Source organism: Cebus imitator, unplaced genomic scaffold (assembly GCF_001604975.1).
Source record: "Cebus imitator isolate Cc_AM_T3 unplaced genomic scaffold, Cebus_imitator-1.0 Scaffold233, whole genome shotgun sequence".
NCBI lineage: Eukaryota > Metazoa > Chordata > Mammalia > Primates > Cebidae > Cebus > Cebus imitator.
In genome coordinates, this window is record NW_016107548.1 from 1,587,121 (window position 1) to 1,612,316 (window position 25,196).

The window sequence follows — 25,196 nt, forward strand, 5'->3', positions numbered from 1 at the left end:
TGTGTCAGCCTGGAAATCCACCCAGCTGTCATAGGCAAATGTACTAAATAAGAAGGATTCTGCTAACACAATCTCTCATTATTCCTATGCCCTGATCTCTCATCCCTTATCTAGTCACAGTCTATCATCCCACTGGCAGAACAAGCTGTTACTAAGGAAAAGTACTAACAAGACCTCTAGCTAGCCCTTTCCCATCTCATGCTGCCCCACTGAGAACACTGGCTGCCCATCCTAGTGGGCACAAGGTGGAGCGCTGCAGGGACAATGATGGAGTGTTGGGCCTGGGAGGGAGAAGGGTAGTGCTTTGGACGGAAGTACCAAGTTTTGCCTCAGGCCAAACAAAATGCTTTCTCCCTCAAGATGATGAGGTTTTGTTATTTTAAGAAAAAATATTTTTACAGAGAGAGCTACTTATAAACTGTCCAGGTTACTAAGAAATCATCCAACTCATTCTCTTAGAATATATTAGGTAAAAGAAGACGGAATTGAGGCAGTTTCCTTGTTTTAATTATATCCAAAGCCACAGAGAACCTCATAGACTCATGGATCTCAATGTTGAATCATTCCTTTGCACACTGAGATGATTTTGTTTTGCTGTACTTCTTTACATTGTTCTTTAGTTTAGATATCCTGGTGCCTTCTAACCTATAAGAAAAGTTGGTGCCCTCACAGAGTATGGTAACCTATAAGAAAAGAACTGCCAGCACACTCTCCCACTATTTTGTTCTCTCTCCTTTTATAATTGCAGTTGCGGCTGTTTTTCTACTAGTGGCCAAGTATCCTCTATGTCAAGTCAACATAACTAATACACCTAGAAGACGATTCAATTAACATAATTCTTACTTTGTACATAAAGGAGCTAAGCTACAATGAAGCCCAAATGCTCAAAGAGAATTCAGTGAGTACACATTTCTCTCTGCTCAAAGAATATCCACAACCAGTCTCCAAAGGGCCTCTTTCTGGGCAAGGATGAAAGAAGATACACTGGGAACCTGAAGACAGAAATGGGGGTGGAATAGGGAATGATAGAAGCCTCTGGGGCTTTGAGCCCAGTATTACATGAAAAGGAACAGACTCTTAGCATGCAGCAGCCGCAGCACTGGCATTGGCTCCTAATGGGACAGATGTAGAAAACTCACTCATGCTCTGTCAGTGGGGAATAGAAACAGAATTCAGTATTAAAAAAATTTAAAATTCAGCCATTGAGTCATCTATTACTTGGTGATAAACTGTCCCGCATGTTAAAGGCTATATTCTAGGTGGAATGTCATTTTTTTGGCAATGACATGGTAGACTGCTTACATGCCTGAAAACACATGTTAATTTTAGTCCCTTCACTCTGTTGCCTCTACAAAGCCAAATAATATGTAATAGATCCAAAGCAGTCAGGCATACCACATTCCAGCAAAATGTTAATTTTAACTTACACTGGCACGGTGAACATTTGAATGGAGTACATTCATTCACTGAATAGAAGGAGTAGCTCAAAGAGCAACCTTCAGCAGCAACCAAGAAAGATTATGTACATGTGTGTGTGTGCGTGTGTGTGTATGATATGTATACATATAGATATGATTTAGAAAGTAATGAAAAAGGTTTGACCCTAATGGAATTCAGTGTAATGCACATTGACTCTCATCCGGGAAACCGTCTAGAACTGCCCCACTGATGTGCCGAGTTTTTGGACTAGGATCCAGTCTGTGTCTGGCATGAATACTCCAGGATATTTGAGTTCTGGGTCAAGTCTAGTGCTACAGGCTGGAGGACTGGGTCACCAGGCATGCAGTGGGCCTCAAGGGCAGTACTAAAGCTTAACGAGGGTCTCCAAATGTCTGGCACTTTTTGCTGAAACAGAAAAGTATTATGCATTTTGAAGGTACCAGTGAAGGGCTGGGTGTGATGGCTCATGCCTATAATCTCAGCACCCTTGGGAGGCTGAGGCAGGTGGATCACTTGAGGTCAGGAGCTCGAGACTAGCCTGGACAACATGGTAAAACCTCGTCTGTGCTAAAAATACAAAAAAAAAAAAAAATTAGTTGGACATGGTGGCTCATGCCTGTAATCCCAGATACTTAGGAGGCTGAGGCAGGAGAATCATTTCAACCCAGGAGGTGGAGGTTGCAGTGAGCCCAGATCATGCCACTGCACTCCAGCCTAGGTGACAGAGTGAGACTCCATCTCAGGAGAGAGAAAAAAAAAGAAAAAGAAAGCACTAGTGAAGAACATCAGACCATCGGCAATTTTCTGTTGTGATCATGGTTGGTCCTTACATGAATGGTTTATGTCACTCACAGCTTAGCCTAGCTCAACTGCTGACCCTGGGGTTAAAGGCCTCCGGTCTCGTTGCCAGTCCTCAGAGCCTCTTGACCTTTCTTCCTGCTTCATGATTTCCAGACACCAAATCTCAGATCAGTTGCCTACCCTAGTCATCTGTTAGAATCCAGCATCAAGGCCACAAGCAATCAGCACCATCATAATCACTGTAAATCAGAGATTTACGAAAGACAGGAAAAACCTTAATAATCCATCTGTCTCATATGTTATTACAGTATAAATAAATAGCATTTGGTGATGAAAATGTATTTGGAAAATTGTTCCCAATTCTGGTTCCTATTATTTCCATTTATAATCTTGAACACATAATGACATAGGAAACTAAATGATGTATGATGTGTGTGTGTGTGTGTGTGTGTGTATATATAAAATACATATATATATAATACATATATATATTCTTTCTGATTTGATTCCATACAATTATGATTTCAGAGAACACTCAGTTACACTTAATAATATACAATATTAATAAAAAGACTAATCAATTTTTTCTTTAAGTGAATGCTTGCTTTCATTTTGCAAGGATGTGACATCATGGAACTTGGTGTACTAATACGTTCTGTACAAATTCTTATCTTCCACTTTACCAGTAAGCAACATCTACCCCTCGCCCCCACCTCCGGCTCCTTACATACTCTGCCTAGTGTTGCACTAGATGCATGTCACTGGCTTTCTAATATTCATATTTTAAAATACTCTAGAAAAGAACTGAGGTTGCAAGAATGGATAACATCCATACTTCGAAGCTTCCATAATGGAGAGCCTCATCAAATAGAAAATATACACAAGGAATATGATTTGTCTGAAAAAAACCCAAATGTATGATAAAAAAAAAATGGTTGTATGATAAAGAAATGTGTGTGCGATAAAGAAATGTAATTTAGAATTGAAAGCAGAACTAAAAGAAAGACAAAAGCTGAAGGTAAAGAATATAATTTTACAAGTAGCACATTTAAAAATATTCCTTAAAAGCAAGTAAACTGAAGCCTGCCTAGAAAGATATGAATCTAGGACCCCTGAGGAAATGGCTTTCCCTGTAATGAATCGTGGTTGACACAGTGCATAGACATGAAGTCTCAAGCAGGAAGTGAAGAAAGAGATAGCTAGAGCTCAGATGTTTCTCAGGATAAGCAGGTTTTTACTTCAGCATCAATACGGTTTCGGTCAAACTGAAAATGATACCATGTTCTCAGAACAACCAAATGCCTCCATTAGAGTACAAATAAAGAAATCAAAGAATAACAGCTTTTTTATGGAGCAAAAGGAAAGATCCATAACTATATTTTAATGAATGACTTTTACCCTTAAGACTGTTTCCTTCATGATTTTAAGAATACATTTTGTTACAATACCTAGAAATACTGAAATTGAAGAATTTTTCAACCCCACAACATCCATGAGATGAAGGCAGCACGATCGAGAGGCCCCCATAGGTCTTTCAAAGCAATAATTCCAAAACACCATCTTGATATAAACCTGCCATGTGACCTATTGTGAGGCATGATTGGCCTAAACGTTTCTTCCTGAAAAATTATATCAAAAATAGCCATTATCAAAGATATGAAAGATTCATATTGAAAATGCTGTCTTGATTTCCTATGATGCAAAGAAACTACAATACAAGGAATTTAGGTAAAAATGTGGACAGTTAGTCTCTCAACATTAAATTTCTCTTAGTATAATGTATTACAAGGGACATGAAATATCTCTTCCTGGTGGCTTCCAAAACATTTCAGAGAAAATAGCTTCTAAGCTATAAGTGAAGGGAAAATGCTGTTGAGGTCCTAGTGGCACCACTAAAACATTTCCTGAGTGGGGTGTCCCCATGCCAGTCATCTTGGTGTGCTCCCAGGATAAAACGTTAGAGCAGGAATCCTGAGGACCATGTACTGAGGAAGTCCAGCGGACCCAAGAGATACTGTAGCAGCAACAAGTTTAAACAAGTTTATTGAACTGAATGGGAAATTGACACTAGTTTTCTTATGATTTTTCTAAAAGATTAGTTCATTCAATATGGAACATAATACTTAAGAACATCTTGATGGCTGCATATACAGTAATGAAGAATAAGGTCTTTAAAGACAAGCTAATTTCCAATCTTGGTGCTGCCCATTACAAGTCATTGTAGTAATGACAGCCTGGAATTTGGACAAGCTACTTAAGCTCTCTAAGCCTCACTTCCCTCATTTGTAACATGGAATATTATACCTATGTCATAGCATTTTGCTTATTTTAATGGTTGGCACATAATAATAACAAACTTATTTTATGTATAATATTAACCTGCTTTCTTCTCTTTACCATTGCAATATGCATATAAATGCAATGTTATTCAGAATTGAAAAAGGCACATGAATCATGTAAATATAACTGGTGATTTTATATAGAAAGAAAATTATGTAGGAACCTCAACATAGCATTGTTCTTGAAATCCATTTATGGGATCTTGGGATAAAGACAGATAAGTCTTTATCCCAAGATCCTTGTGATACTTTAGTAATTAAAATTCTCTGAACAGAGAACAAGATGAACATATAATTCTGTTCCAGAAAGAAAATAGCATGGAAATATTGTATTACTTTTCTAAGAATAATGGCCTCATTTCTTTTAAATATTAATTGCATATTGTCTAGCTTCAAAACAAAGAAAACTCTCTTTATATATATTTCAGACAGCATGTACTTTCCTTTAAATCCTGAAGTATATTATTAAAGTCTAAAGATAATACAATGGTGATGAAGCAACAATCAGCTTAGATACTAAATATTTATAGAGTTTTATTTTAGCAAAATCTGCAATCTGCTGTACACATACTCTTTGTAGATATACCAAGTTCATAAAGAAGTTTAGTAGACATCCTGAAACAACTATACTGCATTATTATTACAAATGGGGCTGCCGAAGCCAAAGAGATGAGGTTATTTCCTGACACCATTCTGCCCAGGCTCTTACAAGAAGAGGTGCAGATAAGATACGGAAGCCCTTAGAGTTTCCTCTGCAGCAGCCGTGAGAAATAAAGAGACGGGTAGACTAAAACATTACTCACCTAAAGCCCTGCTATTTATACTTGAATAATGACTATGACACTTTATAGTCAGTTCAACAAATACCTAACACATTCCCACTGTGTGTCAGGCAGTCAGCTAGACTCTGAAGTTCCTCCTACCCACAAGCAAGACATTTTTACAAGTGTGTAATTTGAGGGAGAAAGTGACACCGACAAGGTCAGTGCAGTACAATGTACAACAAGTGATGATAGCACAGAGAAGAGGTTCCTCACCCAGCTATAAGATGAGATGGTCAGAAAATGATGGAGGAGGTGATTTCACTTAAGCAGGGGTCTTCTTGTTTTTAACAAAACTTTGCATATGATTAAGAGGCCAGGCAGTAAAGCAGAGAAGCAGGTATCAGTTAAAACAAGAATAAAACTAACAAAAGTCTAGAAAAAGAATGGTATCATTTTGGGCTGGCAAATGAGATTGGAGAAATATCTACTTTATATTTATTCCCTTGTTTTGAGTAATAGAAAGTAATTCTATTTAGTGTGGCAACAAGCTTAAGAAAAGATGACAGTTCCAGAATTCCTCATAGCTAAGTGTGGTCATGTGGAAGTTGGTGAGGACTTCCAGAAAGCTCCTTAGTGGAAGTGTAACCAGCAGGGGCACATCTTGTTGCCCTCTCTTGCCTCCTCCTTCCTGTTGCCTGGAATGAGGATGTGATGGCTAGAGTAGCAACATCCATTTTGAGTCACACTGGAACCTTGAAAATGGAAGCCACATGCCTTGATGACTTTGTGGAAGTGCCAAACTAGCCCTGGACTGCCTACCTCTGGACCCTTATGAATAAACCCCTTCGTGTTTAAGATAAATGAGTGAGTCTCTGTGACTAGCAAGGCAAGCAATTTCTGACACCAAGCTCGTTGAAAATATTAAGGGTATAATTAGGGTATAATTCTGTGAGTGGCTGACAGAAGTTGTAATGGTCCCTTATAGCTAAAACAGTTAAGAAACTGTGTCTGATGAGGTGTTCAAATTAATGTTGAACCATCTCAGGATAAGGGCAGGCACTGGGGTGGCTTAAGAGGAGCTCCTGCAGTCTTTACCACATGGAGATCATCTAAAAGATTGGTAGCTGAACATAAAAGAGAATTTGCAGGGTCTATTTTCTAATTGTTTTATTCTTGAGACCCAGTATATTACACATAGTTCATATGATTATTGGGACGATTTCTTGATTAGAATACAAGTACTTAACTCAGTACATAGTATATAATGGTCAATAAATAGCTATTCATTCTAAAACGTGCTTTCTATATCTAATATTAAGTAATCAGATATTTGTTTCATGCACTTTTAGAAACTTTATCCTTTTCACATTAATAAAGATCCACTTACAAGATCTCCAATTATTACAGAAAAGATAAATTCAAATAGTAATAAAAATATAAATTCCTAATAAATTTTATATTAATTGTAACTTATATCTTGAAATCAGATATATTGCTTGAAAATAACTGATCTCGGAGGTAACAAAATGCAGAATATAACAGGTAGTACTTCACAATAAAAAAATTTAAAACAGGTAATAATTTTATATGAAATATTACTAAGAATCAAAAACCCTATAAGAACTAAAAAATGATATAATATTCTTGCTCTGTAACCTAATCTGTTATTGTTTCTCTTTAATTTCATGACCAAATGAATTTGAGACAAGACAATGTCATCGAAGTGCTTGCAGAGAGAGAAATGTTACTGCTGTAACTAGCTACACTCAGTCTTTAACATATTTTGACTTAAATTCCCTCATTTTTAAATAAAGTGGTTGGATCAACTGACCTCTTCTATGCTTTGCAGCTGGGATATTCTATGACTGTAGACTGTACTCAAAATAGGTCACAAATAATGAAGACATTTAAAAAAATGTTGTGCACTGCAGTTTGTTTTCACTAGTAATGGCAAGTAACTGTAGCCTTAACAATTGTTACAGTTTTACTAGTCTCAACCTATAAGACCATTGTGTAATGTAAAAGAAAAAAGAGATATGTAAGAAAAATAGGTGGGTTCAAGGGATATACAGAGTTGCTTGGACTGAACATTTTCTTTATTTCATAGGTTTGTGTTTCTAATAAGGATGGAACACCTGGTATTATTGCTCATCTTATTCCATTGTGTCACTGGGAAACAAATGAAAGCCTGTGCTGACTTAGTGTTACCTACAGAATCAATCCTGTCTTCCAGTCCCGGCACCAAAAGCTCCTCAGAGTCTTGCCACGCCTGCCTGACCCCCATCTCATGCTCCAGTTCTCAACAACACACACCATGGATTCTACTACACTGGGCTTCTCTCCCACCCACAAATCACAACTTCACATCCTTGCATACAGCACTCAGTTGGTTTGCAATGCCCTACCCACAATCTTGTTCCTTTTCCTAGAAAACTCAGACTCATGCTCCCTGGTCCAATTCAGATATCCTCAGTGGAACCTACCTGGTCTCCCTGGGGCAAAGCCAGCCGCTTAGTTTTCTGTGTTCCAATGTTTCCATGACGTGTGATTCTCTTTCACTGTAAGAATATCTAATGCAACAATGCAAGCATTCTACTCCCTTCCTGGGTATGCAGAAAACTCCAGGTGGCTCAGACCAGGTCTTAAACACTTTGTCCTTTCAATGTTAATAAAGATCTATTTAGAAAGTCTCCATTTTTACAGAAAAGACATATAGATACCAATGAGGATAGCATAAAATCATACAACATGCAATTATATTGCAGAATGGCTGAATACATGAACTAAGCTCTAAGAGAAAAAGAAAGAGAAAGAAAACAATGACATAAAAGTTAAAAAAAAAAACTAGGCTAATATAATTAATGTACCAGGTAAAGTATGCCAATGGCAGAGGTGGCAGGGAAGGCTGTATCGAAAGTGAGACCTGACCGGGAGCTTTAAAAAAAGGGACTGCTTTATTTGTACCCTCAAAAAGTATTGAAGTGGACCTAGGCAAGCATGGTCATCTTTAGGACAAGGACATGGTCAAATTGGCTGATGCCCAGAGTGTCCAGGAGGAATGGAACACAGGAGGGGCAGACAGCAGCAGCACAGCCCGGCTGGCACAGGGCACTCAGTCCAAGCCACCTGGGCTCCATTCTGCAGAAAGAGGGAAGTAGGGGGGGCTTTTTTGTTTGTTTTTTCTTTAGTATCTGAGACCCTTGATCAAAGCAAATCTTTATCGATGCAGTCATATATGAGATGGATTAGACCAGCGACTCTTGAACTGTGTTTTGTAAAAGACTAGCCCCAGTGAGATGTTAGTGGAATACACACACATACATACATACACCCTTACTCGCTAGGCTAAAACTATCCAGGCAAATGCTAGCCTAAACAAACTATAAGAAATGCCTTCATTGCTGGATTTCTCAGGATCTGGAATATGGTTACATGTATCATAAAACTGCAAGATTCAAACGGAGCATGTGATTTTTCCCAGAAATGCTGAAACACTTCTCTTCCCTTGGCTTCAGTGCCACCTCACTGTTTTCTCCTGGTTCTCCTTCAGCCTCTTCGGCTGCCTTCCTGGTTTCCTTTTGAACAATCTTCTGGGGCTCAGCCTTTTTTTTTTTCCATTCCACATAGATGTCTCCAATGAATTTTCTACTCCTGCAGAGTAAACTCTCTTCTGATTCTCCCAACGCCTTTCCTTGCCTGACCCTTCTCTCAATCTGAGGTAGGTGGTCTTACTGTGTGCACATGCAGCACGCTGGGATACTTTCAGGGTGGTCTTTTCCATGCTCTATCTTGTTGTCTTCTCCCCCAGACTATGCAAGGGCTGCAACCTTTTCTTAACTATTCCTTCAGTACACAACACATAGCACAGAAGCTGAATCTGTAACATTTAGTTGGCCATCTGAGACCAAATGCATGTTCTTAAACACTTACAATTAGAAACATATCACATTGGTCAAAGGAAGTCTCTTTAATCAGGAGTTCTTTATACATGCAACAACTGTTTGAAGTCATTGTTAAGCGAAGTTAAATAGAAACTGACATGGACTTCCCTAAGATCAATTCTTTTGCTTTTAATGTTTGACATAATGTGAGATAATCAAGAAAGGCCCTGTATCACTGTGGTGTCATCCAACGTACACCACAGGGATCTAATTTTATTCCAATTGTTCAGAATCACAGCAATATAAATCAATCAGTAACCTAAACATTCCATAAATAATCCTTCCAAAGGAAACTCTGTCTAAATTTTACATTATTCAAACGTTCAAATGATAATGAGCTCATAAGCTTCTCTAATACCTCAGTGAAAACACTGATTCCAGCTGTGGTAACAGTCCCTAAGAGTTATGTGACAGGCAGGAGAGGAGGCACTTATGTGACATTGGCCTTTGCATTACTGTACCCTATTGGGGCAGAAAAACACTGTTCACTTAAAATGCTGAGATCTCTCCTGCCAGGTCTGGAGGGCGGGTGGAAGATACAGTCATTTGATTTTAGTCACAGATTTTTAATTCCTTGCTCTAAAGCAGTAGGAGGAAGAGGGAGACCAAATGGAGACTAGGAAAAGGCCACTGGGAAGCGTTCTACTGATTCTTCAAGGATGGTGTGCCTCAGAGCATCTTCTTGAGACACTCCCTTATGTCTGCCCAAAATCACTTGGGCAAGATTATAAAAAACTGTCAGCAGGCTGAGGAGAGTCCAGGCTGAGGCTCAAGAAAAGAAAGATACCTAAGACTTTTTTATATATAAATTTATGGGGTATGAGTGCAATTTTGTTACAAGCATAGATTATGTAGTGGTTAAGTCAGGGCTTTCATGTTATCCATCACCCAAATGATATACATTATACCCATTAAGTAATTTCCCCTTATCCTTAATCCTCGCACCCCTCACCTATAAGTCTCCACTGTCTATCATTCCATTCTGTATCGTCATGTTTTTAGCACCAACTTATAAGTGAGAACATGTGATGTTTGACCTTCTGTGTCTGGCTTGCCCCCCTTAAGGTAATGGCCTCCAGTTCCATCCATCTTGCTAGAAAAATCATGATTTCATTCTTTCTATGCTTAAATACTATTCCATCGTGTGTGTGTGTGTGTGTGTGTGTGTGTGTGTGTGTGTGTGTTTTCTTTATCCATTCATCTGCTGATGGATACTCAGGTTGATTCCACATCTTTGCTATTGTGAACAGTGCTGCAACAAACAGGAATGCAGGTATCTTTTTGATATAATGATTTCTTTTCATTTGGACAGGTACCCAGTAGTGGGCTTGCTAGATCAAACAGAACTAATTGATGATTGATGATGCTGGTACTGGCCAGTAACTAGTGAGAGATAAAGTACTTAGCAGGGCTGAAAATGCCAACAATCTGAGATCACTGACCTTCAAAAGCTCCTCAAAGCCCTGAAGGTAAAACCCAAACACGTTCATCCAGCATTCAGAGACGACCCTGTATCACCTTCCCTCTGTGCATCCCAGAGCCTCTTTTTCAGTACACCTTCTATTCTACTCCATGACCCACTCATATGAAATTATCTGACACTCTCAGGCATCTTGTACTATATATTCGATCATGTATCCCTAGTACTTATTACAGTCCCGGCATATAGTTGGCTTACTAAATGTTTTCAGAATTAGTGAAATTTCCTGTATCCAGGTATCCAAGAAGCACAATCTTTAGATCAATGAGAACAATCTGAAAGCCCTGGCACAGTGATTTATTAATGGCACACAGATAGTGACTAGTAAAGTGATCTCTTATTAAAAATAAAGTACTACAATTTGCGAATAGTCTATTCCCTCTTCACAAATGAGGTGGGTTTTAATCTTAACCCCTGACAACACTATTTTCATTCACTTCCACCCCAGTATGCTGCCCTAAAAGGGAAATAAGGCACGAGAGTTAAGGCTTGAACTTGAAGAATTGTACACATTCCATGCTGTGGCCTGAGGTGTCTGTTCACTTGAGCTTTATCTGTCAGGTGTGTCAGTCAGATAAGTAGGGTAAAAGTGGCTTCATCAGGGGATCTCAAATCTCTGGCTCCCCTGTGGCAAGTATACCTCTAAGAACAAAGTCCTCAGAGCCAGATGACAAGAATGGCCCAGGCAGGCAACCAGGGAAGGCTAGGACCAGTGTACATCAATGCAGAGCATCAAGTTCAGAGTAACAGGTATACATTTCCCTATTCCTGCCTAGACAGATAGAACTGCCTTGCACATGGTAAAATGTGGAAATGCAGAGAAGCACATGCATCTGAAGAAGACAACCACAGCAACAAGGAAGGGCCACTGAGAGCTAAGAGAGAGCCATGCCAAAGACTCCAGGATCTCGGAGTATGCCTGGTACCAGTTATACACTTGGGACCCAGTACTTTCCCATGCCATCACTTGGCATATTTGGCATTTTATGTTACTTAAAATAATGTCCTTAATGTCCATCTTTCCTGACAGAAACAAGCAGGGCCTGTGACACTACAGCTTCTGGCATGCAGTTGGCATGTCACAAACATCTGATGAATGCACACACTCTTGCCTTTTCATACCTTCTTGTCAAGTCCTTAGTAAGAAGAAATTGCTGATTAAAAAGGAATTAAACTTCTGAGAGACTCCTAGCTCCACTGAAGGTAGAGACAAGGTCTGATTTGTGTACTGCTATAGACCCAGCTCATAGCACACTGCAGTCATTTAATCAATGTTGAATAAATAAACGAATGGATTCATATGTCTTATCTAGATATATATTTGCTGGGTTAATTTGATAAATTTAATAATTTGCTTCTGACCATAATTTTACTTCATTTCTTCAACAAACCTAATAACTCACTAGGTGCCAGGCACACAGCTGCTAAGGAAAAAGAGATGCAAGCTACACTTTCTGTCCACATGGAAGTCGCAATTTAAAAAAGGAGAAACATATAAACAAATTAGGACAATAACTTTTCTAAATTCAAAAACAGAGGTTTGTGTATTTTAAACAGCTTTAGTCAGGGAGCATTAAAATAAAAAGTTACAGAAAAAAAAAAAAGTCCCAAATAGGGAACATCCCAACCAACCTCCTCATCATAAGCAGAGATTACCCATGCTTGAGTTTGCCAGACCACCAACCTCAACATCGAGAACTACCTTCCTGATGGCCCAAAACAAGTGTCATTCTGATCACAATAGTACTGCTAGAGAACCCAGATTCACTCTTTTCTTAGCATTTAAGGTTCTAAAAAGTATTAAGGAGAAAACTGTATAGTGGTGATAGGCCTATTCACTTTAGCCAACTTAATATCACACCAATTATAAGGCCAATTGCTTAAAAACAAAGCTCTTAATTTAACTTATTTATAGAAATTTCCATGTTACATAGCAAATTTGTCATCAGATTTTGGACCTACAGATTAAATAGTATATAAGTATAATCACAGCCTTTAATTCATACTTTTCTGAGTCTCTCAAATCTTTTTCAGAATAGTATAAGCCTTTCTAAACAACTGTTCGTATATATATTTTTTAAATTGAATTTTAAGATGTGTATTTTCCAAAAGCAAAATACAACTCCCACTGGTAAATGGGATATTGAGACACAACAGCTAACTTCTGCTTGGGAACATTTAGTAAGTACTCACTTTAATGCTCTCTCCAGAAATGTCAATCATTTAAAATATAGAAGAATATTACACAACTAAAATTGTACTTATGCAGCATTTTGTAGTATTTAGTACTTGTTGGAGTATCTATTGCTACATAATAAACCATTCTAAAACTTAATACATTATTATTGTTTGTGGTTTAAGATTTGATTGTAATTATTTTGTTTAATGATATAAAATAACATTATTTTCCACTGTTTTGTGGGTTGACAGGGCTCTGCAACAGTTTTCACTTGGAGTCTTCCTTGCAGTTGCAGTCAGTTGGCTGCAGCTGAAGTCATCTGAAGTCTCAACTATGCTAGAAAGCCAAACGGCTTACTCAGATGTCTGGCAGTACACGTTGGCTGCTGTATGGCATGCCTATCTGGACTCTCCACATTACTTGGGGTTCTCACAACATGGTCCCAAGAGATACAGACAAAAGTTACCAAGCTTCCCCTGTCCTAGCATCTGAGGTCTTAGCACATCACTTCTGCTGCATTCTATTAGCCAAGCAAGTCATTGTGCCCAGCTCAGATTCAGGAAAGGGAAACTGGACCATACCTGTTAATGTGAAGCATGTGCATACAGGGAGGAAAGAGATTACTGGCACCATCTTAGACACTACCTTATTAAACCATTATTCCAACTAATCCACATTATGTTCTAGATGGGTAGTACTAGCTTCTCCTCTCCCCAAAAAGTTCAAGTTAGGCAAAGACATATTGAATGAGAACGCAAAAACCATTAAAAAAACGTAGAAAAATCACAGCCAATGCCTCTGGTCAGTTCAATCCCTCACATCAGTGTAACTCTACTCTTGTAACCTTAATTACGGTAAAACAGAGTTTAGTCCCATAAAAGACTTTTGTCTATTTTCCCACTAAATAACTCAACAACCCAAAAAATTTGTCAAGAGAATGAAATCCAACCTATTTTAAAATTTCACCTTTTACTCTCAAAGCCCATAAAAATCCAGAGTACCATGATCCAGTATGCCTGGACCAGAAGTCCTTATTTCAGGAACATCATTTGGCATGCCAAAAAAGTATTCCTTACTGGGAAATTTAAAACTTTCTTTTCTGGTGATATTTAAGAGAGCTGACTGGCTCATGGGCAGGCTACACAGAGATTAAGAATAGAGGGCACTCTGCCAAGTGGGTTGATGACCATCAGAAAGAATTTTCACAAAGGAGAAATGAAGAAAAAGAAATGGGGTAATGATGCTGTCGGTCCCTGAAAGGGAAGTGATTTTTCAAATGGTCTGATTTTCCCTTTTACAAAGGAAAATGCCTTATTGTGATAGAATAAGAAGGCTCAATTTCATGCAGGTATATATTTGGAGCCAAATAAAATACAATGGTATTTTAAAGTCATTTATCTTAAATAATTCATTGGCAAGACATACAAAATTCCCCAAGAAATATGTGGATTCCAGAAACAATAAAAGATTCACTAATTCCAAAATCAATTAAAGATAATTTCAAACAGTTACAATGAGGCATATTCTCTTGTCCCTATAGGACATAGTTGATGAAGCTTGGAAATTCTAAAACTGTTAAATTTTCTCTAAAATCATAATAAACTATTTTTGAAAGTTATTAAATGTGTACATCTCTTCTTCTTACCCTGACATAAAAACAGAAACAGGTAAGCATGTTCCTCAGGCACTTAACCCAGATAATTGTGAACCCAGTACCCATTCCTCCCCCTCCTTTCTCTCTATACCCACAAGCTGCTCTTCCTTTCTCTACGTGGAATATCACAATACCCCAAAATGCCCCTTCTAGGCATCCTATATTCATCTGTGACTCCTCCCTATTCTTCACCACCTATACAGGGTATGTCTAAACCTTGTCCAAACTTTGTCAATACTTATCTCAAAGGTGCCCCTCATATCTGTGCCCTATTCTCAGATCCCATGGCCATCTCATGTGGGTCCCTATTCCTGCTCACCTGGCTCCATCATGTCTCCTGACTGGGCCTCCCTGATTCAAGTGCTGCTTCCTGCAATTCTTGATAGAGAATGATTCAGAGCAACCTTCCTAAGAGGTAAAACTGATAATGTTACTCCTCTACTCAAAATCAAACACACACAACAAAATGTTTTCCCAATTCATACCAACTCTTCAATCTCAACAGAGACTGGCCTGTCTCAACAGAAGTCATCCTTCAACATGTATCCTCAAACTCAGTTACAGTGGACAGGTCACCCTTACTGTAACTGTAGGTGCGTACTTTGCTCATGCAGTCACATTTTCCCTGGCCTGCCCTCCACCATACTCCTTCAAACACACAACTCAAATATCACCCTCTATCTCTAGTCCTAGAATCCACCAGCCCTCCCTAACCTGACTCAACCAACTTCCTTTTGCAACTGTCTCCTAAGCTTTTTATGCATGCTTCCTAATGTGTCCATGAGGATTTCAAGCTGATTCTCATCTTTAAAAGACTCCTTTCTGTTCTCAACCAAGGCTGCATATACTGTATACAATGCCCCTGGAGCTAGGAAAGTTCTTGCCTTCTCCTCCCTTTAGTATACAGCAGCCCTCACTCCTCCTGCCTTAGTTCACATACACATCTTAATTCACATAGAATGACTTCTTTTTCCTTCAACATCATGCTCATACTTACTCACATGGTTCATTCATCTGCTTGATGTATTGGTCAAAATTTTTTTTGGATAATTTTCAAATCCTACATCAAAAGACCACCCAAAGCCTCTAGATAAATTCAAAAGTATCTGATTCCTAGGAACTCTGAGATACCCACCCTTGTTTGGGCTCAGAGACTCACGGTCTCACTGCATGGTATCAAGAGAAAGTGCAAAAGGCACAGGTCTGTTAAACCCAGATCTACACTCTGAACAACGTGGGGATCAGGGACAAGAAAGTTAATGAAAGAAAATTAATAAAATATAAAACAATATAAGACTTGCTGTTAGTTGTAACCACTGGCAATTCCATTTTAATTTTGTAAGAACTAATTTGGCTGTTTCTGCAAACAAGGCTGGAAAGAACTGCCATCTTAGAAACCTGAAACCTGTATAAGACAATTGGGTTTTTGAAATGGTGTTCAAAAGGCAGAGTTTCTGAATAACTTTCTAATTGGTCCAGGTGCCTTCCACGTTGAAATCAAATGTGATTATATAAGACATGAAGTTTTCTGTGGTAAACAGTTACAAACAACAATTTCTTTTGAACCTAATGTTTATAAAATGGATATTTATGAGATTGTGTCCTAACTCACTGAGTGACTGTTTTGGCTCAATATGTCTAATGCAATGAAAACATAAGTTCTACAATTTCCAGATGATCCATAGTTTCTAAGAACAATGTACTGAAATGGACTTGAGGCACTGCACAGAGTTCAGCAACTGGCACTTATCTACCTCAGTGTAGTTTGGAGTAGTCAAGAGGACCTTTGAGACAGAGACAACAGAGACAAGAATGAAAAGGTCGGAAAGCATGCCAGGAGCACCCCCAAAACCCAAGGCCTTGGAAAAATTCAAATTGTCAAACCAAATCTTGGTTTAAAGCTACAGTGTGAAAACTAAGACAATCTTGGTCAGGCATGGTGGTCCACACCTATAATCCCAGCACTTTGGGAGACTGAGGCCAAAAGATCACTTAAGCCTAGGAGCTCAAGACCAGGCTGTGGAATATAGCAAGATCCTGTCTCCACAAAAAATAAAAAACGTTGCCAGGCATGGTGGTTCGTGCCTGTACTCTCAGCTACTCAGGAGGCTGAGACTATAGGACCACTGAATCCAGGAGTTCAAGGTTTCAGTACACTATGATTGCACCCTACACTCCAGCTTGGGCAGAAGAGAAAGACAATCTCTCTCTTAAAAAAAAAAAAAAAAAAAAATCTTCCCCAAAAGATGATCTGCTCCATCGAAATAGCTGTCTCATCCACCACCCAAGCAAAAAACAAAGACCCATGAGTGGGATAGGAGAAAGCAGTCCTAGACACGGATGAGAAATAGCTCCAAGTGCCAATGCCCTGAGGGAGAGTTTGCTGAGGCTTGCCTGAGGTTGCCAGGGTCTGACTGCATCCTAGGAAACAGAACCCCTTTATAGAAACCATAACAAATTGGCCTAAATCCACATAGGGCCTCTAAGTAGGGGTGCTTCCCTGACTGAAGAAAGGAGCTAACTGGACATGGAATGGAAGAGGTTCTGCTTTTATCAGCTCCTGGGTAGAAAATTAATCTAGAGCTATTAAATAGAAAAAGTTATCCCCCAAAACCCTACACAGTTAAAAAGAAATCACTGCTTATAGGATGTGGAAAGCCACAAAAACACCACCCCCAACTTAATGACAAAAAGCTGAAAAATTTAGTCATTCTTTTGAGCTTAATGTCACGAAACATTTTGTGAGCTACGGTCACAAGACAGTCAGATGAACTAAATGTCAAATAATGGAACACAGAATGTCTCACCTTTGTCAGAGGAAGAGAGAGCTGTCACAATTGGGTAGGAAGGAAAACAATGAGAGTTGATTCCTTAAAATCCCAAACCTAGTTCAGCTACTGACAAGAATGACTCAAGCCCTGACTCACATTAATGGCCTAGCAGAAGAGGTGTACCCATTTCTAGGCATAAGCAGTATTTACTTTAGTCTCCAATTAGACTTAGAGACTTAGTTTCTTTTACACACACACACACACACACACACACAGACATTAAATCAAAAATTATGTGACATTTAAAAAGCAAACTCCTGCAACCTTTCCACTAATTATCAAGAAAGAATAGTCAAAACAATGAGATCCACAGATGGCCCTGATGGTAGAAATACCAAAGAGAGAATTTAAAATAATTACAATTAATATGTCAAAGAATCTAGTGAAAAAGGAGGGCCACACAGATGAACAAATTGACAATTTCAACAGAAATATAGAAACTATTTAATTTCTTCTTCTTTTTTTTTTTTTTGAGACAGAGTTTCACTCTTGCTACCCAGGCTGGAGTGCAATGGCACGATCTCAGCTCACTGTAACCTTCGTCTCCTGGGTTCAAGCAATTTTCCTGCCTCAGCCTCCCGAGTAGCTGGGACTACAGGTGTGCACCACCATGCCCAGCTAATTTTTGTATTTTTAGTAGAGACGGGGTTTCACCATGTTGACCAGGATGGTCTCGATCTCTTGACCTCGTGAATTTTCTTATTTTTAAATGTAAACTTGAAACTGCAATGTGTTATGGCCCAAATGTAATAGTATCTTTTTTGAACTGAGTCTAACAGGGTCTTACCCTGTCATTTAGGCTGCAGTGCAGTGGCACAATCATAGTCAACTGCAGCCTCAAACTCCTGGCCTCAAGCAATCCTCCCTCCTCAGCCTCCCAAAGTGCTGGGAATACAGGAATGATCCACTGTGCCAGGCCTTATAGAAACTACTATTAAAAATCCAAGTGAAAATGCTAGAGATGAAAAACATATTATCAAAGATACACTCTTTCAATAGGGGGACTGAGCACAACGGAGGTAGAAAAATCAATGAAATTGAAAATGTCAATAGAAATTAGAGAGAAAAACACTGAGATTTTTTAAAATGCAAAGCAAACAAAAAGAGAATAGGTACTCAAGAGCTCTGAAACAATATCAAATACTCTAATGTGTAACTGGTGTCCCATAAAAGACAAAAAGAAAGGTACAAAAAAAATTTTTTTAAAACAGACAAGAATTTTCTGAGATATAACTAAAGATAGCAGACTACAGATCTAAGCTGGAAAAATACAATGGAAAAACATAAATAGGTACAACATAGCCAGAAGCTGAAAACCAAGTATAAAGAAAATATACTGAAGGAAATAAAATCACCAGCCTTCACTTCAAACCCTGGTCTCTCCACAAAAAGTCAATCATTAATTGGAATTTAGCAAAATTATCTCCCACATCTGGGGATCTTACTGCACCCTACAGACAATAACTCGGGTAAATGGCTTTGTGTTCCTTCTAGAAGGCATTCGTACAGTTACCACAGAATGTAAACCTGGGGGTACAGGCCTGACACAGCATCTAGGATCATTTCACCAAAACTTCCTGAAGATGTACCTTACTGAATTAAATAGCATTTATTTTCTGTTGTTACACTGGAATGAAAAACTTTTAAAATAGAACCAAAAGTGTCTGGGAATTACAGCTTTCTAAATGTCTATGTAATGTGAATGCAAAATTGAAGCTGAAATGTGTCATGGCCCAAATGTAATAGTATCTTTTTGAACTGAGACTTACAAAATGCAAATAACACTGGGAAAATATGACTTTGCAGAGGCTGTTCCTCTAGAACATTTTTAAAATATCTTTTGGGTTTTAATAGTAGTTTGATTTTATTAGCTGATAACCTTAGTGGGCTTTTAAAAATTTGAAATTTTTTGAAAATTCTGGACTAATGTGCAAAGGTTATGTGTATTTATTCAATGCTTAGGAAACAGGATTTTCAAAATAAAACTGAGTAAAATATTTAAAAATGCATGAAAAAGGAATATTAAAGAAGAGTTTGAGGTAAAACCCAAAAGGCTTACACATATTTACCCTGTTTCTTGGATAGCACTCTCTACTCATTGTGGGGGATCCTGCCTAAAATCCTGGGTGCTTCTGGTCTGTGCATTCTCTTTAGTTCCTTTAGTCAAAGCCTAGCATTTGTTTTCTTTTAGTGCAGTTAATGTCAGAAAACTGACAAGGGACCATCTGCAGCTGAACACTTTGGAGACAGTATTGGGATCTTTAAATCGAGGCTCAAAAGCTCAAAAGAATATGGGACTTTTAAATTTGAGGTCATTACTATAATTTGTTTAGTCTGGAAATATACCAGAAAATATATGAGAGAGTAGAATCAGAAAATACTCAATGAAATAATAGGCAAAAAATTGCAAATGGTCTCTGTAGTCACTCTCTCTAGGTTCAAATCCTAACTTTGCCACTTGGCTTGTGCCTCAATTTCTTGTTTTGCAAAAAGAAATCATAATAACAGCTACCTCATAGAGTTGCTGTGATGCTTAAATGATTTAATAAATGTGAAGGTCTAGAGAGTACTACCATGTAATTAGTGGTTTTTATATTTTTATTCATCTTAACTATCTGTATTATTCTCATTAATTACTTTATATTAAAACAAAGTAAAAAACAAATTAATTGAATTGGAAACGTCTCACCTTCTGGAGAAAACCCAAAAGATATTTTTTCGTGTAGTGATTTAAACAACTTCTTCTGTGTGTAATCATGTCTATCTTCAGTAATCAAGTAAAACAACATCATATGTAAATTTCTGTCAATATCACTGGTTTTTATTAAGAGGAATCCGAACTTTGCCTATATGTTGGCATCTTCTAAATAAACATATTATTGATACATTTGTGACAACTGTTCACATATAAAATAACCTCCAAAGCTAAAACTAATGTAAACCTCCTTCATAATACTCGTTGTGAAATATTTTGAGTATTGTACATTTAAATCATTCCATTATAAACAGGAATATCTGTCTAATCCTTTATGGTTTATGAAGTACTCTTATATCTAGGAAGTATTCCAATTCCCAATATTCATATAATATGAATATGATGCTACAAACTAGAAGGAGAAACCTGTTATAGATTTGCTTTAATGAGTGGAGAAGCTTCCTCTCTTCACCGCAAAGACAAAAAGAGTATTTTCTTAAGGGGACCTCAGAGGATCGCTTTTATGTGCTACAGAACTGAAGTGGAAGGCTACAATATTTTTATACTGGGAAGAATATTATTATTACGTGTTTTTTCCAAACTTTTTATTTTATAGCTAAGGTAAAAAGCAAAATTCAGGAGAGACTTAAATTAGAATTGTTCTAAAGGGGATTAGGTAAGTCTCTTAAAATTTGAAAAAAATATATCATTTACATACAGACCATAAGCACTTTAAAAGGGCAAACTGAAAAGAATCTGTCAAAGATAATGCATTGAAAAGCTGTATAGAGCAAAATCAAGAACAGCTATTTAAAACAATACAAAATTTCCATGTGGAAAGTTCATTTAAAGTGTCTAATTGTGCCTTAAATGGAACAGTGAGCTACGAAATGGTGGCTGATGGTGAGTAAGCTGCTTACATTTTTTTAAAAGCATGTGAGACACATACTTGAGTCTGGAAAAGACATAGATAACAGAGTGACAATAGTCCAGTAAAAGTGTTGACAGCAAGGGAACAAAGAGCACCTTAGGAAGAATGAGCCACAGCACTAGGCATGCCCTGTAAAGCACTGAGCTACACTTCCTTCTTTTCCACCTGTCCTGGTAATTTATCTGCAATGTCTTTGCAAATATACTTGCTCAGAAGTATTACTTAATGGCCAAATGCTGACAAACTTGCAGACTCTATTTAAAATCTTCCTATTTAGCTGGGCATGGTGGTGCGTGCCTGTAATCCCAGCTACTCAGGAGGCTGAGGCAGGAGAACTGCCTGAACCCAGGAGGCGGAGGTTGCGGTGAGCGGAGATCACGCCATTGCACTCCAGGCTGGATAACAAGAGCAAAACTCCGTCTCAAAAAAAAACAAAAAAAATCTTCCTATTACTGGTGAATAATCATGCTAGAAAAACCTTTAAATATTGTAGTATTAAAATGTTAAAAATTGATTTATCTGGCAGTTGGTCATTTGTAACTCCTGAAAATTGATTCCTGATTCAAAGACTAGAAATTCTTTTGGGATTTCAATTTTTGTTTTCTTTTGTTTTTTCATTGTTTTTTCTTTTAAAAAAAATTATCCTTAAATGTCTATCATAAATATAGATATATAACCTCCAGTAGATTGCCTTTATTTTGTAAAAAAGTTAAATACATTTATTTTAAAGTAACTATGGTTTTTATTATCAATATTAATGAGACAGATTATAATCTTACCCTGGTGTGAGTACGAATGTGCATCTTCAGTCCATCATTTTTACTGAATCCTTTTTCACAGTAAGGGCACTGATAAGGACGTTCACCTACAAAGAAAGGAAGCCTCCATGTCAGAAAAAGGTAAAGTAGCAGAACCAGTCCTGTGCTATCACTTCTCATACACTCAGATCCTGGCCACCACATATGTCCTGTGCTACTTCAAGAAGTGGCTATAGGCACAGAGGGGCAGACCCAAGCATGGGCCGTGCAGGACAGCAGTGGACTGTGGCCTCCTCTCCTATGGAGAGTGCACAGAGCTCAGAGCACTTCCAATACCCAAAAATAAACAACATTTACCAGTAGCATATTTGCTGCATATTTCTTTTAATAGTTGAGCTCAAATTAAATCTCCTAATTTTAAGAATTTGTTAAAAATATTTTATGTTAATCACTTTGCTCTGTTACTGTGCTACTCTTGAAAAAGGAATTATTTAACTGATTCATTGACACCTTGATTTGTTTTATTTTTCGTTTCATATAAACGAATTTGTCTCAGTTAAGGCTGTGAGTTTAAAAAGAATTTCATGAAATTGGTATATGTTCAAAAGGACCATTGGTAGTTCAGCTAAATAATAATTAATCCATACTTCCTGATATAATCAAATACCTCTCACCTAGAGGCTATAATTTAGAAAATAGCCAAGATGTTTTTCATGACAAGCAAGCACATGTATACACAGCACATTTTTTTTTTTTAAATTCTACTGTGAAGTGACAAAATGTAGTCTCCAAAAGGGATCTGAAGATGCCCTCTTGTCAAAGCCAAATTATTTACAATGGACAGTAGTTCAAAATCACAGCTCAAAATCACAAATTGATTTATTCTTTCATTTAACAATGTACTTTCACGGCAGGATGCTAGACCCTGGCTGCAATCAAAGATTAACACGATAAAATATTCTCCTTCAGCTAATACTAAACTTCTGTCTTTCCTTCCCTTCAGACCCAGACCTTTTGACTAGCAGGGTATGTTCTTCCTCTACTCTCTCATGTTCCACTTGGTTCTGATCCTAATTCAATCTAGATATCATATGCATTACCCCAGTCAATGCTCTTACGGGGTCAACAATGCCCCTTGTTGGTTGATCCAGTGATCACTTTTCATTAAGGCCTTCCTTGACCCTCTCTCCCCTGTCCCTGACACTGCTTCATGAAATGGACAGTTACATTCCTGGGTCTCAAGGCTGGCCCCGCTGTGTAATGGCCTTACACTGTTCTCCCAAACTTTGATTCCAGCAGTAACATCATGTGGAAGCACCTGCAGCAGTGCCCCCTGCCAAGTGGAATTTTGCAGCCTCTCCTCCTTGGGGAGGAGCACTCAGGATCCTCCTTTTGGACCAGGCACTGTAAAATGGTGACAAACACCAAAAGTAGCAAGAAACTAAAAACAACAATCACAGCACAAATAGGAACAGGACCCTTAAATGAGCCATCCATACCTGCCAACTTCTCTGAGACAAAATCAACCTTTGCACTAGGTAAGCTGACCTACAATTATGGACCTTAGGATCATTGTGACTCTAGGAAGGTACAGCTTTTCACAGTCAGTAGAACAAAGGCTAGGTAACATCTAGGACAATATAATCTTATTTTAACCTTAAGTTGATTGTACATGCTTATGTGAATTCCAGACATCTATTGAGCCCTGGTCTCCAGGTAGAGATATGTCTAACAGGTACACTCCTTTGCGTATCTCACAAACAGCTTAAATCAGCATGCATTGTTTTGAATTTGTGGTATTTATCCTTTGGTCTTGTGCATGCTATATATCCTGTCCTGATTAGTTGTACCACATTCACCTAGTTACCAAATAAAAAACTTGGGAGCCATCCAAGATACCCCCCACTTTTTTACTCACTTCTCCCTCTATCCAGTCTCTAAGTCACAATGATTTCACTTCTCCAATATTTCTAGAATTTTTCTATTTCAGGATGATGGGATAAAAATGAACATCACAGTACCGGCAGTAACAGCATCAGCAGCAATAGTAGGAGTACAGCAGGAGTTATCATTTATTGAGATCTTAATCATTTAACCTTGAGCCACAAAGGAAAAGGACAAGCAGAAAACAGCGGAATGCGACTGCTAAATGGTGGTAGCTCCTTCGTCACACAATTCCAGATAATTTTTCATTTTCTTCTTCATAGAGTATAAAAAGTCATTTATTAGATTTCTCAAAGTTTATTTTACTTTAGTGATAGATAATAAAGAAGGCTAAAATGATTCCTTCTTATTGATTAACAATGAAATCCATCAACAAATCAAAGCTATATTAGGGATAAAGCATGGTAAGAATAGTAATGTGCTCTACACTTACATAAAACTATTTTTCTAGCAAGCCTAAGATAATTTACTATTCATAGCTATTCTCTTTGTATCACATAGCTTTATGCGTGGTTTTGTTCTCCAAACAGCAATAGAATAGCTAGCAAACAAAAACAAAAGACTTGCAGTCATCAGGTAAATAATTGTATGTTAATTCTAATATAATATACCAGGTTACTATTCCCTTTCATAGTAGCCAAAATCCATCAACAAAGAAATATAGTTAAAAACTAGTAAGGAATTTTAAAGAAGAAACATAACAAATTCATTTCCGATTTTACCTACTGTCTTAATATAGGAATTCTGTTCAGAGACTTAAAAAGACTAACTTAAGGCATAGCTTTTTAAATCCTTCTTTGGAATGTGATTGTCATGGGTTTGAATACTGCTCATCCTCCTTCCAGCTGTGACCCCAAGAAAGACATCCAACCTCATTGAACGTTTGAAAATTGGATAAATTATACCTATCTTATGAGTGCACTGACCATATATCCAGCTTTGTCTAAAGTAGTCTCAGTTTATGCCTGTTATCCCAGAACAATATAGTAACAGCTGGTTAATTTTACAGTCAACTTCAGTAGGTTGAGGGATGTGGCCAGATAGCTGGTAAAACATTATTTCTGGGTCTGTGAGGGTGTGTCCAGAAGAGATGAACATTTGAATCAGTAGACTGGAAAGAAGATTCACCCTCACCAATGTGGGCGGGCTTCATCCAATCCATTGAGGGCCCGGATAGAACAGAAAGATGGAGGAACAGTGAATTAATTAATTGTCTCTCTGTTTTCCTCTCTCTCTCCTTCCCTCCCTCGATCTTTCTCCTTGATCTGAGATGACATCCATCTTCAACCCCTGGACACAGAAGCTCCCAGTTCTCTGGCCTCCGGACTTCAGTACTTACATCAACAAACCCCTGCTCCTGGTTTTCAGGCCTTTGGCCTTCGGCTAAGTTACATGATTGGCTCCCCGGTTTGCAGAATTTCTTTCTTTTTTTTTTTTTT

The 25,196-nt window shown here is 38.0% G+C and overlaps 1 protein-coding gene across 4 annotated transcripts in view; it reads right to left on the bottom strand.

Moving 5' to 3' along the window:
* Window positions 1–25,196, bottom strand: part of PRDM5 (PR/SET domain 5) — a 220,907-nt gene that overhangs the window by 30,944 nt on the left and 164,767 nt on the right. For 3 of the 4 annotated variants that reach the window (XM_017497574.2, XM_017497573.2, XM_037727504.1), the window contains one exon: window positions 21,835–21,920. The exons of the other annotated variant lie outside the window; for it this stretch is intronic. In XM_017497574.2, the coding sequence (XP_017353063.1) occupies window positions 21,835–21,920 (86 nt within the window). The remainder of the gene's footprint in view (window positions 1–21,834; window positions 21,921–25,196) is intronic. 4 annotated transcript variants of the gene reach the window in all.